This window comes from Hyla sarda, chromosome 1 (genome assembly GCF_029499605.1).
Source record: "Hyla sarda isolate aHylSar1 chromosome 1, aHylSar1.hap1, whole genome shotgun sequence".
NCBI lineage: Eukaryota > Metazoa > Chordata > Amphibia > Anura > Hylidae > Hyla > Hyla sarda.
This window is the reverse complement of record NC_079189.1, coordinates 433,992,813-434,006,600: the sequence shown is the minus strand read 5'-3', so window position 1 is coordinate 434,006,600 and position 13,788 is coordinate 433,992,813. Positions and strand designations below refer to the sequence as shown.

The 13,788-nt window shown below is 42.3% G+C and overlaps 1 protein-coding gene across 1 annotated transcript in view; it reads right to left on the bottom strand.

Moving 5' to 3' along the window:
- The window catches only part of RAB36 (RAB36, member RAS oncogene family), a 54,970-nt gene that overhangs the window by 23,337 nt on the left and 17,845 nt on the right, over window positions 1-13,788 (bottom strand). The window contains exons 3-5 of the mRNA XM_056530817.1: window positions 13,181-13,246; window positions 5,476-5,577; window positions 2,924-2,988 (exon numbers count right to left, since the gene is read on the bottom strand). Coding sequence (XP_056386792.1) covers window positions 2,924-2,988; window positions 5,476-5,577; window positions 13,181-13,246 — 233 coding nt within the window. The remainder of the gene's footprint in view (window positions 1-2,923; window positions 2,989-5,475; window positions 5,578-13,180; window positions 13,247-13,788) is intronic.

Genomic DNA, 13,788 nt, shown 5'->3' with positions numbered 1-13,788 from the left:
CTTGTTTTTTTACACCTAAAAAAACTCAAGCAAAAAGCCTGAAAAACTGCCACAGCTTTTTCGTGTTTTTGCAGTTTTTCTAGAGTTTTTCCTGGTGTGTGGAAATAGCCAAATTTGTCCCCTGTGGCAGTTTCTCACTGTCTTCAGGTACCACTCTGTGGGTCAGAGGCTGAGGCCCTATCCACAGAGTGTAAGAAGATAAGGAGAGATGTATAATATCACTTCTCACCTCCCCCGGCCGTATAGTATACAGGGGTGCATAGTGTACCCGTGTATACTATACAGGAGCCGGGAATCCTGTCACTATACTGACAGGACTCCCGGCTCCCATAGCCCCTTTGGGCGGTATACAGGATATACAGCTATCTGTATATAGTGTATACAGAAGACGAGGTCTTCTTACCTCCCTCGCTCCCTGTTGGGTCCGTGTAGCTCTGCCCCTAGTGATGACATCATTAGGGGAGGAGGTACAGAAAGGAGCCAGGCTGGTAAGGGTGTGAGGCTCTTCTCACATTGTACGTTTTGTATAATGTGAACAGAGCCCTCTGGCAGTGTCTTCCCAGACAGGGAGACTCCAGCTGTTGCTAAACTACAACTTCCAGTATGCCTAGACAGCCAAAGGCTGTCTGAGCATGCTGGGTGTTAGTTTTGTAACAATCGGAGGCTCTCTGTTTGGGAAGAAATTGCATTATGGGCGCTCTTGCCAGCGGAGAATTTTTTGTGTTTCTTTTTTTCTTCTCGTTTCTGATCCGTGTATGCAGTGGATTACGGCGGATTTGGAGGACTACTGTGGATGAACTGGATTTTTTTTCTTTTAATAAAATGGCTAACGAAGGCTGTGGAGGAGTGTTTTTTTTTAATAAAATAATTTTTCCAATGTGTCATGTTTTTTTTTTTTTTTTTTTTATTGAATTTTCAGGCTTAGTGGAAGCTGTCTAATAGACTGAATCCATTACTAAGCTGGGGCTTAGCGTTAGCCCCAAAAACATCTAGCTCTATCCCCCAATTATTACCCCGGTACCAACCGCCACAGGGGTGGCGGGAAGAGCCAGTACCAACAAGCCCGGAGCGTCAAAAATGGAGCTCCTGGGCCTAGGCAGTAACAGGCTGGCGTTATTTAGGCTGGGGAGGGCCAGAAACAATGGTCCTCGCCCACAATGTTAACGTCAGGCTGTCGCTGCTTGGTTGGTATCTGGCTGAGAGTAAAAATATGGGGAACCCTATGCATTTTTTTAATAAATAAATTAATTAATTAAAAAAAAAAACACATACGGTTCCCTGTATATTTATTATTTTATTTTAAAAAACACTCCCCCACAGGCCTAGTTAGCCATTTTATTAAAAGAAAAAAAAATCCAGCTCATCCGCAGGAGTCCTCCAAATCCGCTGTAATCCTCTGCATACACAGATCTGAAAGGAGAAGAAATAAAAACACAAAAAATTGGTTAGTACATAGTGCAATGTCTTCCCAAACAGGGAACCTCCATTTGTTGCAAAACTACAACTCCCAGCATGCTGGGAGTTGTAGTTTAGCAACAGCTGGAGTCTCTCTGTCTGGGAAGACACTGCCAGATGGGTCTGTTCACATTTTACAAAACGTACAATGTGAACAGAGCCTCACACCCTTACCTGGAGGGAGGTAAGCGGACTTCGTCTTCTGTATACACTATATACAGCTATCTATAGATAGCTGTATATAGTGCATACCGCCCAAAGGGTTAACCTACACTGTCCAGCAATGTAAGTTAACTCTTTCCTTGCTGGGCTTGGCGCATAGCTCAGCAAGGGGTTAAGTGAGCCAGAAATGTGTATACTGTATACACATTGCAGGCTCCCTGTAAGTTCTTGCTGGGCAGTACATATATGTCCAGATTGCAACGAGTGTCACTCCTGACACCCGCTGTGATCCTCCTGTATAATGCATAGGTGCGGGCGTCCGGCTGCTCTTCTATGGTCCCCTGCACTGCCATATATATACACCTATTCATATTTCCCACAGAGTTGTGATTGGCTAGAACCATCTGGCCAATCACAGCTCTCTGCAGGAAATATGAATAGGTGTATATATACAGGAGTGCAGGAGACCATAGAAGAGCGGCCGGCCGCATCTATAAATTATACAGGAGGATCACAATGAACCTGGGGTGATCAATCAATTAGTACAGGTACTACTACTGCCCTCATGGAACAATGTTTTCCATGCTGGGAGTAGTAGTACTACCTAAAAAATGTTAAAAAAAAAAAAAAAGCAAAAAAAACACACACACACACACACTACATTTTTATTATTGTCAGCTAAATTTTTTAGTGCCGTTAGAAAAAAGAAAAATTTCGTTAAATACAATTTTTTCCATCACTACTGTATCTTTTTTATTATTTTAATACGAAATTTTAATGAAAAAGGTGTCTCCATCACTTTTTTGGATCGCTAAAGTCCAAAAAAGAATAAAAACCGCCTGCAAAAACACCAAAGTTAAAACCCACATGGCTTTTTTTCACTCTCATAGACTTCTATGGGAGGAAAACGCCAAGATTTTCCCGAAACCAAAGTCTCAACAAGAGGTCGTTTTTGAAAAACTGCCAAGGAGCCCAAAATAGCAGAAAAACGCCAAAAGGATAAAAAAAACCGCCAAACTGAAAGTGGATATGGCATTTTGCAGTTCTCTATTGACTTGCAGCTAACATCTGGCTGCAGGGTTTTTTCACATAAAAAATGCCATGCGGCAGAACGGGCGTTTTTATTGGTGTTTTGTGGAAACCCAGCCTAACTCCAGAGAAAAACTTTCTTTAAACTTCCTATACACAGTTGTGTTCTTCACTCAACTGCCAAGTTAAGGTTGCAATATTGCACTATATCTGGTGAGTTTAATACACATACAAGTGTTCATCTCTTGTGATTTTATTATTTGTATATGACAGTCACCTTGTGCTCCACGATAATATGCGGATGCAATGCATTTGAATTTCTCTTGACCTGCAGTGTCCCATCTTTATGGAGAAAACACAGGGCATTAATATGACTAATAATATATTAAACATAACGTATTAACATCTTACATTTGCTCATAAATATTTTGTCCAGTATAAAAGACATTGCTGCTTTCTTCCAAAATATACTGTGTACCATTTCTCACATCATACATTACTAAATAGGGGATGTGCTGACAACAAATGATGGAGGTAAAGGGCCACACAAAATCACAAATGGTCCAGCAATCGTTCGTGCGGCCCGGCCTGCATGATCATTGAGACGTTTAAAGTGTACCTGGCACAATGAGCTGAGGCAGGATGTGTTTAAATGTCCTGCGCAATTTCGTAGCCCAAGACTTGCCTGAGACTGATACGATCATGAGTCAGAATGCCGGAAGCCCTATACAAGTCTATGGGACTTCTGGCCTTCAGACTCCTGATCGTGCCAGTCTTAGGCAAGTCTTAGCCTACGAGACTGTGCGGGACGTTTAAAGGACATCTGCAGCGTGATTAACACTTATCCCCTATCCACAGGATAGGGGATAAGTGTTTGATCGCGGGGGGTCCGACCGCTGGGACCCCCTGTGATCTCCTGTACAGGGCCGCGGCTGTCCCGTGCAGGGGGCGTGCCGGCCGCAGCATGACGTTGCAGCAGGCACGCCTCCTCCATACATCTCTATGGGAGAGGCAGGGAGGCAGCGTTCCTGCCTCCCCGCCTCCCCCATAGAACTGTATGGGGACGGGGAGGAGACGGGGCATCACCGTCAACCTCTATATTGATGCTACCCGCCTTAACGCTCACCATGAGCGCTAATGGCGGTGCCCCGTTAGGGAGATCGCGGGGGGTCCTAGCGGTCGGACCCCCCGCAATCAAACACTTATCCCCTATCCTGTGGATAGGGGATAAGTGTAATGCCGCTGCAGTTGTCCTTTATCATATACAGTGATCCCTAAACTTACAATGGCCACAACATACAATAGTTTCGACATACAATGTTTTTTTCTGGACCATTGTAACTTGAAACCAGACTCAACATTACAATGCTACAGATAGTCCAGATCTGTGCAACATGTCACAACCGGAGGAACTGACCAATCAGAATGGGCATTTTACTTGTAATTTACCTGTATTATTGAACTGACTGGTGTCTGGTAGCGCCCCCTACAGTAGAGGGAAGAACTACAAGTTCTGTACTACTCCTTACCTGTGCCAGGGTTAGCTGCTCCTTTGGACACCAAGTAAGGGCGGCTCCATTTGGGACACTGTGTATACTGTATAGGACCCTGAAGAAGCTCCTGTACTCTACATAAACCATTGTTTCCCAACCAGGGTGCCTCCAGCTGTTGCAAAACTACAATTCCCAGCCTGCCCGGACAGCCAACGGCTGTCCGGGCATGCTGGGAGTTGAAGTTTTGCAACAGCTGGAGGCACCCTGGTTGGGAAACACTGACATAGCCAGTGATTTACAGCTCCCAGCAGATCTTTCTTACTTTTATATGTAAGGATTTGCTTTATCTCTATTTGTTATCTACTTATTTTTGTTTAATCCTCACTTTTTCCTGTTTTTGGATGACATTTTGGGGGCTTCAGAACAATTACCAGGTTTCCATAGAGTTATGGTCTCAACATACAATGGTTTCAACATACAATTGTCGTCCTGGAACCAATTAATATTGTAACTTGAGGGACCACTGTACTACCATGATGTATTGTGACAGTGCCCAGTGACAGTGCTGATCAGCCAGACAGGCGCTTATATAGCAAGAAGCAGTCCGCTTGTCTAAAAGAGCGCTAAGAACAGAAATCTGGACCTAAAAACCACATAATAAGGTGGAGATCCATTTTAAATTGTACAAATGTGTACTATATAATACAGTTTATATATGTCTCTATTGGTATACAATGAAGGATTCTCTATAATACTTGGTGATGTACAATAATACTATATTCAACATATAACAGGTAAACACATATGTGTCTTTCTATGTAAAACATTGTTAGATGTATCAAACATTTGAGAGAGCATGGAAAATAAGCGGCACTCACCACAAACAGCTAGCGACAACTTCTTTATTTCTTAGGCGTGCAGTAAAACATGCAGGTGCAGGGAGACAAGGACGCCGGGGAATCCGGCTGACTGGTCACAGCCGTATCGTGCTTCCGCACTTCGTCAGACCATCCTGGTCTGACGAAGTGCGGAAGCACGATACGGCTGTGACCAGTCAGCCGGATTCCCCGGCGTCCTTGTCTCCCTGCACCTGCATGTTTTACTGCACGCCTAAGAAATAAAGAAGTTGTCGCTAGCTGTTTGTGGTGAGTGCCGCTTATTTTCCATGCTCTCTCAAATGTTTGATCCATGACTCTGTCCTGGCTGAGCACCCCACAAGCAGCGACACACATACACACCTGTTCCATCAAGAGCGAATATCAGGCTGCATGGTTGGCTGTGCCGAACGCTGTTTCTCACTACAAGCATTGTTAGATGTATGTTGCGATTTACTTACATCTGCAGGTTAAAAGGAATGCCCAAGATTTCAAACCGTTCTATCTCAAAGTCAACTCCGATGGTCGCTTTATAATCACGATCAAACACATTCTTGCAAAATCTGCAGCAGATAGGAATATTTTAGTGACAGCGTCTCTTTTATCTGATACTTATTTGGATATAGACAGGCATTTATCAAGCGATTTAGTTCATTTTTCTTTACTAAAAATGTCGCAAAAATGTTGCACCTGCGACTACGCGACTTTTCGTGCGACATTTTGACTGGAAAGCGAGAAAAGCAAGTTTTCAAAAACTTAACTACGAAGTAATAATTTTAAAATGGACTCCGGGTAGTCAGGTATTTATCAACTGCGACAGTCGCAACTGTGCAAAAAAAAAGTCGCAACAAGGTTAAGAATTGACTAAATTTACTCCAGCTCAAACATGGAGCAGAAAAAGCTACTACCAAAGTAAAAAAGGAAAAATTGCTTACGTGAAAGAAAATTATCAACAGGCGGAAACCAGTTGATAAATAAGTCACACATAAGCAAAAAAAAAGTAAGGAAAAAATTACTAAAAAAAAAAGGAATACATAAGCAAACATTGATAAATGTCCCTAATAATGTTCTATTTTATCTTCTTCTTTCTCCCAAAAACAGCTCCACACCTATCAAAATGCTCCAGTTTTGTCTTATCTGTCCAAAGTACATTGGGAGAGATTTATCAAAACCTGAGGAAAAGTAGAGGAAAAGTTGACTAGTTGTTTATAGCAACCAATCAGATCGCTTCTTTCATTTCTAACAAGGTCTCTGAAAAATGAAAGAAGCGATCTGATTGGTTGCTCTGGGCAACATTTCCTTTGCACAGGTTTTGATAAATCTCCTCCATTCTCCTAGAAGCTTTTTGGCAAGTTGCATAGGATCTATGAGGGACATTTATCATTGTGTCTTTAGAAAGTGTTTTTTGACATGAATTATTTTTGCTTATGTGCAACATATTTAGCATAATATTGCAGGGGGGGGTTGATACATTTGGTGCACGTAGGCAAAAACAATAAATCATTTCAGAACACCACCTTGTATGATTCCTCCTCTGCATCTTCTCTGTGTCTTTTTACCCCGTTGTGCAAAAAATTTGCAACTTTTTTTCCCAAATGCTTTTCACAGCCATTTTTGTAAGTCAGGTCTGTGCTGGTGTAAATTTGAGACAAATTGAGGCCTTTGTGACAAACTTGTGACTTTTTAAAGAAAAGTTGCACTTCATAATGCATCATCAGTAACCACTGCATATAAATATTATAAAAATAGAAAACTCCTACAAATGACCCCATTTTGAAAACTAGACCCCTTAGACTAGGTTCAGACTACGGAATTTCCGCCTGCAATTCCGCTTTGAAATTGCAGGCGAAATTCCGCTTGCTAAAATGTATAGTGTAGTGAATGGGTTTCCGTTCACAAATTCACACTTCGGAATTTGTGAAGCTGAATTTGTGAACGGAAAATCTACTTGGAAATTTCAGCCTGAAGAATGGCGTTGCTCTTTCTTCAGGCGGAAATCCGCACGGAACACATTGCAGTTTATTGGAGACTGCGGTGTCCGTGCGGTCCTAGCGCCGACTGATTCAGTCAGTGCTGGCCGCACTTGGAATCTCCGGGCAGAAAATTTCCATAGTCTGAACCTAGCCTTATGGTATTAATCTAGGGGCATTGTAATCATTTTGATAACACAGTTTTTTCTACCAAAAATGTATGCAAAGAAAGATAAAGATTTTTTCCATCTATGTGTAACTTTAAAGTCAGCTTTTTTTTTTTTTTTTTCTTGTACTGTTCTCATGAAAATGACAAAATGCCCCCCAGAATTTATAACCCGTTTTCTTCTGAGATCAGAAATATTCCTGTTGTGGCCCTACTTTGAAGTGTGAAGGGGTGTCATGAGTATTTTAGGTTATGTGGTATTACAACTTGCTCCATTCACTTTAAAGGAATGGAGCTGCAATACCACATATAACCTGAGGAAAGGTGTGGTGCAGTTTTCTTTTATAGAAATAAGCAGTTTTTCCATTCCTGGATAACTCCTTAAGGCTAGGTTCAGACTACAGAATTTCTGCCTGCAATTCCGCTTTGAAATTGCAGGCAGAAATTCCACTTGCTAAAATGTATAGTGTAGTGAATGATTTTCCGTTCACAAATTCACACTTCGGAATTTGTGAAGCAGAACTTGTGAACGGAAAATCCGCTTGGAAATTTCCGCCTGAAGAATGGCGTTGCTCTTTCTTCAGGCGGAAATACTTGCAGAACACATTACAGTCTAATTGAGACTGCGGTGTCCATGCGGTCCTAGCGCCGACTGATTCGGGTGGAAATTTTCTGCCCAGAGATTCCGTAGTCTGAACCTAGCCTAAGGGTGTGTTCACACGCTAGTAGCGAGTTTCCCGCTGCAAGTTACGCTACGATTGATTTAAAGAGGTCCGCGGACAGTCCACAAATCTGTCACTATTGCGGACTGTCTGTGGACCCATTCAAATCGATGGTAGTGTAACTCGCAGCAGGTTTCCCGCAGCCTAAAACTCACTGCTAGTAATAGCATGTGAACGCACCCTTAGGCTATGTTTCCACTTCCACACGCCAATAAAAACGCCCATTCTGCCGCATGGCTTTTTTTTGTGAAAAAACGCTGCAGGCAGATGTTAGCTGCAAGTCAATAGTTAACTGCAAAATGCCATATCCACTTGGCATGTTTCAGTTAGGCATTTTTTTTAATCCTTTTGGCGTTTTTCGGCTCCTTAGCAGTTTTTAAAAAACGACCTCTTGTTGAGACTTTGGCGTTTTTTTGGGAAAAACGTCATATGGGTTTTAATGTTGGCGTTTTTGCAGGCAGTTTTTATTTTTTGGGGGACTTTAGCAATCCAAAAAAGTGATGCGGATACCTTTTTTTAATTAAAATTTTGTAGGGTACCATTAAAAAAATAAATAAAAAAAGATACAGTAGTGATGGAAAAATTGTACTGTATTTAACAAAATTTATCTTTTTTATAACAACATTTTAATTCATTTTTAAACATGGATCAATTTATGTAGGCGGGTAAGGCAGTAAAAATGTAGCCGACAATAATAAAAATGTAGTGTGTGTGTGTTTTTCACTTTTTTTTTAAAAACATATAGGTAGTACTACTACTCCCAGCATGGAACACACTGTTCCATGATGGGAGTAGTAGTACCTGTACTAGTTGACAAATCGCCCCGGATCCGTTGCGATCCTTCTGTATAATTTATAGATGCGGCCGGCCGCTCTTCTATGGTCCCTGCACTGCTGTATATATACACCTATTCATATTTCCTGCAGAGAGCTGTGATTGGCCAGATGGTTCCAGCCAATTACAACTCTCTGTGGGTAATATGAATAGGTGTATATATACGTCAGTAAAGGGGACCATAAAAGAGTGGCCAGCCGCATCTATACATTATACAGGACGATCGCGTCGGGTGTCAGGAGTGACACTCGCTGCGATCTTTCTATTAATGCAGGTACTACAGCTCCCAGCATGGAGCAGAGTGTGCTCCATGTTGGGAGCAGTAGTACCTGTAGTAAGGGACAGATCACAGCAAGTGTCACTCCTGACACCCGATGCGAATGTCATGAAGTGAATGTCGGGAGAACAGCTGATGCTGAGCAGTAGATATAATCCTATATCTACTGCCCAGCAAGAACTTACAGTTAGCCTGCAATGTGTATACAGTATACACATTGTTGGCTCACTTAACCCCTTGCTGAGCTGTGCGCTATGCCAGTCCGGCAAGGAATGAGTTAACTTGCACTGCTGGACAGTGTAGGTTAACCCTTTGGGCAGTATACAATATATACAGCTATCTATAGCTGTATATAGTGTATACAGAAGATGAAGAAGTCCCCTTACCTCCCTCCAGTCCCAGCTGGGTCCGTGTAGCTCCGCCCTATAGATGATGTAATTAGGAGGCGGAGCTACAGACGGAACCCAGGCTGGTAAGTCTGAGGCTCTACTCACATTATGCATTTTGTATAATGTGAATAGACCCTTCTAGCAGTGTCCTCCCAGACAGTGAGATTCCAGCTGTTGATAAACTACAACTCCCAGCATGCCCAGGGCATGCTGGGAGTTGTAGTTTTGCACCAATTGGAGGCTCCCTGTTTGGGTAGACATTGCATTATGGGCGCTCCCCCAGCGGACAGCGCCAAAAATGTCCTAACCAATTTTTTGTGCTTTTTTTTTTCCTTCTCATTTCAGATCAGTGTATGCAAAGGATAACAGTGGATTTGATGGATTACGGTGGATGAACTGGATTTTTTTCTTTTAATAAAATGGTTAATGAGGGCTGTGGGGGAGTGTTTTTTAAAGTAAAATTATTTTTTCAATGTGTTGTGTTTTTTTAAATAGAATTTTCAGGCTTAGTAGTGGAAGCCGGTCTTATTGATGGAATCCATTACTAATCCGGGGCTTAGCGTTAGCTCCAAAAACAGCTAGCGCTAACCCCCTATTATTACCCTGGTACCCACCGTCACAGGGGTGGCGGGAAGAGTCAGTACCAAAAGGCCTGGAGCGCCAAAAATGGCGCTTCTGGGCCTAGGCGGTAACAGGCTGGCATTATTTAGGCTGGGGAGGGCCAGTAACAATGGTCCTCGCCCACCTTGGTAACGTCAGGCTGTTGCTGCTTGGTTGGTATCTGGCTGCGAATTTAAATACGGGGGACCCTATGTGGTTTTTTTTTTTTTCATAAATAAATAAAAAAAAAAAACGAATAGGGTCCCTTGTATTTTTATTCACAGCAAGATACCAACAAAGCAGCAACAGGATGAATGAGGACCATTGTTACTGGCCCTCCCCAGCCTAATTTACGCCAGCCTGTTACCATCTAGGCCCAGAAGCGCCATTTTTGACGCTCCGGGCCTGTCAGTACCTGCTCTTCCCGGCACCCCTGTGGCAGTGGGTAATAATTGGGGTTTAGCGCTAGCTGTTTTTGGGGCTAACACTAAGCCCCAGCTTAGTAATGGATTCCGTCTATTAGACAGCCTCCACTACTAAGCCTGAAAATTCAATAAAGAAAAAATAAAAACACAACACATTGGAAAAATTATTTTATTTTAAGAAACCCCCCCACAGCCCTTGTTAACCATTTTATTAAAATAAAAAAATCCAGTTCATCCGCCGTAATCCATCAAGTCATCCTCTGCATACACGGATCTGAAACGAGAAGAAAAGGATATTTTTGGCACTCTCTGCAGGGGAGAGCGCCCATAATGCAATGCCTTTGGCTGTCTGGGCATGCTGGGAGTTGTAGTTTAGCAATAGCTGGAGTCTCCCTGTCTGGGGAGACTCTGGCAGAAAGGTCTGTTCACATTATAGAAAACGGACAATGTAAACAGAGCCTCAGACTTACCAGCCTGGTTCCCGTCGTCACTAGGGGGCGGAGCTTCACGGACCCGGCGGGAACAGGAAGGAGGGAGGTAAGGGAATCTTGTCTTCTGTATACACTATATACAGCTATCTATAGATAGCTGTATATTCTGTATATCGCCCAAAGGGGCTATAGGAGTAGGGAGTCCTATCAGTCTGGTGACGGGATTCCCAGCTCCTGTACTGTATACACGGGTACACTATGCCCCCCTGTATACTATAGGGCCTGGGGAGGTGAGTAGTGATGTTATATATCACTCCTGACCTCCTTACACTCTGTGTACCGGGCGCTCAGCATCCGACCCACTGAGTGGTACCTGAACTCAGTAAGAAAACTGCCACATTGGACAAAACTGGCTGTTTCCACACACCAGGGAAAACGCCAGAAAAACTGCCAAAACGCAGGAAAAAGCTGTGGCAGTTTTTCTGGCATTTTTGCTGACTTTTTTTTAGGTGTAAAAAAAAACAAAACAAGTGGAAACCTAGCCTTAATGGGACCATTGCACATTTGTCAGAACATAGTTTTAGTCATAGACTCCAAAACAAAGGGGCTGGCTGTTCCTTATACATGGATTAACACAATCTGTCTAGAGTAAAGAGAAACCAGTGTGTGACCAATCCTAGAAAAAAAACATAGAAAAAAAAAGAGAACAAATGGGGCGCTCCATAGTGTGATGAACTCTTAGCAAAAAAATTATAAAGGTGCCGTAAAACTTAGCATTTATTTATATAGCTAGATAAAATTGGTGTATCCCGGCAGACAGTCGGGTCTCCTGCCACTGCAGGACTTGCGTGATTGTCCGCATTCAACACTGCAGCTCAGATCTGGCCTCCTATAGTTCACTGGTATCTGGTACATCTATTTACAGTACAGTGGACCTGGAATTGTTCATATATGAGGCAATTTTGAGATATTCCCGTGTTATCAGTGGTACCATTCCAGAGTGGGTTTATCATTGCCCACAGGGAAAATGTCTTATATTGGATTGATCTTCTAATTATTTTCTGTCTTGCTCCACTTGGAGCGGCCTAGAGCTGCAGTGTTGGGCTAAATATCTATGGTCATTTAAGGCTGTGACCATTCATACTATTTTCTATATATGGATAATTAACCCTTTGTGTTTTGTGACCCCTGAGGAAGCCTGGTTGTATATGTAGTAATTAATAACCTAACCAGGCAGAAACGCGTCGGGTGTATTTTGGGTTACCTCTATGCATACTCAATACAATCTGAAATGTATTTTGAATGGTTCGCATAAACATACCAGGCAATCATCATAAGTAGGATACATATGGTTCAGCATATTCTCTTTAATTATGATTTGGTGATAGTATCATTATTTTGCACTATTATTGTGGTGAATTGTAGCTAGCTATATAAATAAATACTAAGTTTTACGGCACCTTTATAATTTTTTTATTAGTCTTGATCCGCAAGGTGAAGTTGTATAGGTAGACGTGAGGCCCTACTACTTACGTAATAAGAGGAACTCTTAGCAAAGCAGTATATGGAGAAGAAAGCTGCTCAACTTCAGGTGTTAGGCTCATAACACATTTAAACACATAGGGGGAGAGTTATCAAAACCTGTGCTCAAGAAAAGTTGCCTAGTTGACCAATCAGATCACTTCTTTCATTTTTAACAAGGTCTCTGCAAAATTAAAGAAGCAATCTGATTGGCTGCTATGGGCAACTGGGTAACTTTTCCTTTGCACAGGTTATGATAAATCTCCCCCATGTAGTATAGCAATTGGAGATATCCACTGCTGCTGCCTCAAACCCCAGACCTGTGTCCTATGGATCGGTCAGTGGCACGCGTAGAGAAGATCCCGGAGGAACGTGGTCATCCTCCAGCTGACGTGCGCCTAGCAAATGAGATTTATCATCCTTGTACAAAGGAACAGTGGAGCAGTTGCCCATAGCAACCAGTTTCCAGCTTTCATTTTTAGAGGACTTATTAAAAATGAAAGCTGGAATCTGATTGGTTGCTATGGGAAACTGCTTTTTTCTTTTTTTGCCTAAGGTTGTATAAATCTCTTCCTATGTATTGTATTTTCCATTTCAGTTTTGTTAGATTCCTTTACTAGTCACTACTAGTCTGTTTGTAATATCAGTAATAATATATGCCCTTCTCTGTCACTTGTATTCATCTACACCACTTCAATATACAGTACACTACATGGCTAAGGCTGGAGTTGACTTATGGTAACAATGTATAGATCAAATTTTATGTCATACAAACCTATGTAATTCTTGTTCCTCCCACAGTGGTAAATGTGCTAAAAATAAAACATGTACCTGTTGATCAGACTGGTTTTCCCTACATAAAGGTCTCCGACCATCACAACTTTTGACATCTGCAACCTGTGCAACAGAAATAAAGCATTAGAAAAATGATACAGCCATCTAGGGAAAAGCTTAAATTGGTACTCCGCCCCTAGACATCTTATCCCCTATCCAAAGGGTACCCCGAGATGGGGACCCCCGAGTTCTCTCCTGCAGCACCTCCATTCTTCAGCTGCACAGAGCGAGGATCGCTCCATGTCTGATGACGGACAATACAGGGGCCGGAGTATTGTGACTTCATGGCTCCACCCCCTCAATGAAAGTCTATGGGAGGGGGCGCGGCGGTGAGAGGTGCAAATTTCAAAATTGGATCTTTTTAGGGACCAGTTCAGTTCTGAACCCCCTATAAATCACCCCACTATAAAAACTGCACCCCTCAATGAAATTTAAATTACATTTGGAATGTTTATTAACCCTTTAGGTGTATCATAGAAATCAAAGTGGAAGTGAAATTCTAAATTTTTTTTTTTTGCAAATATGCCATTTCGCTTAATTTTCCCTGCAACACAGCGGGTGCTGACAGGAAAATACTACTCAATATTTATTCCCCTAATTCTGAA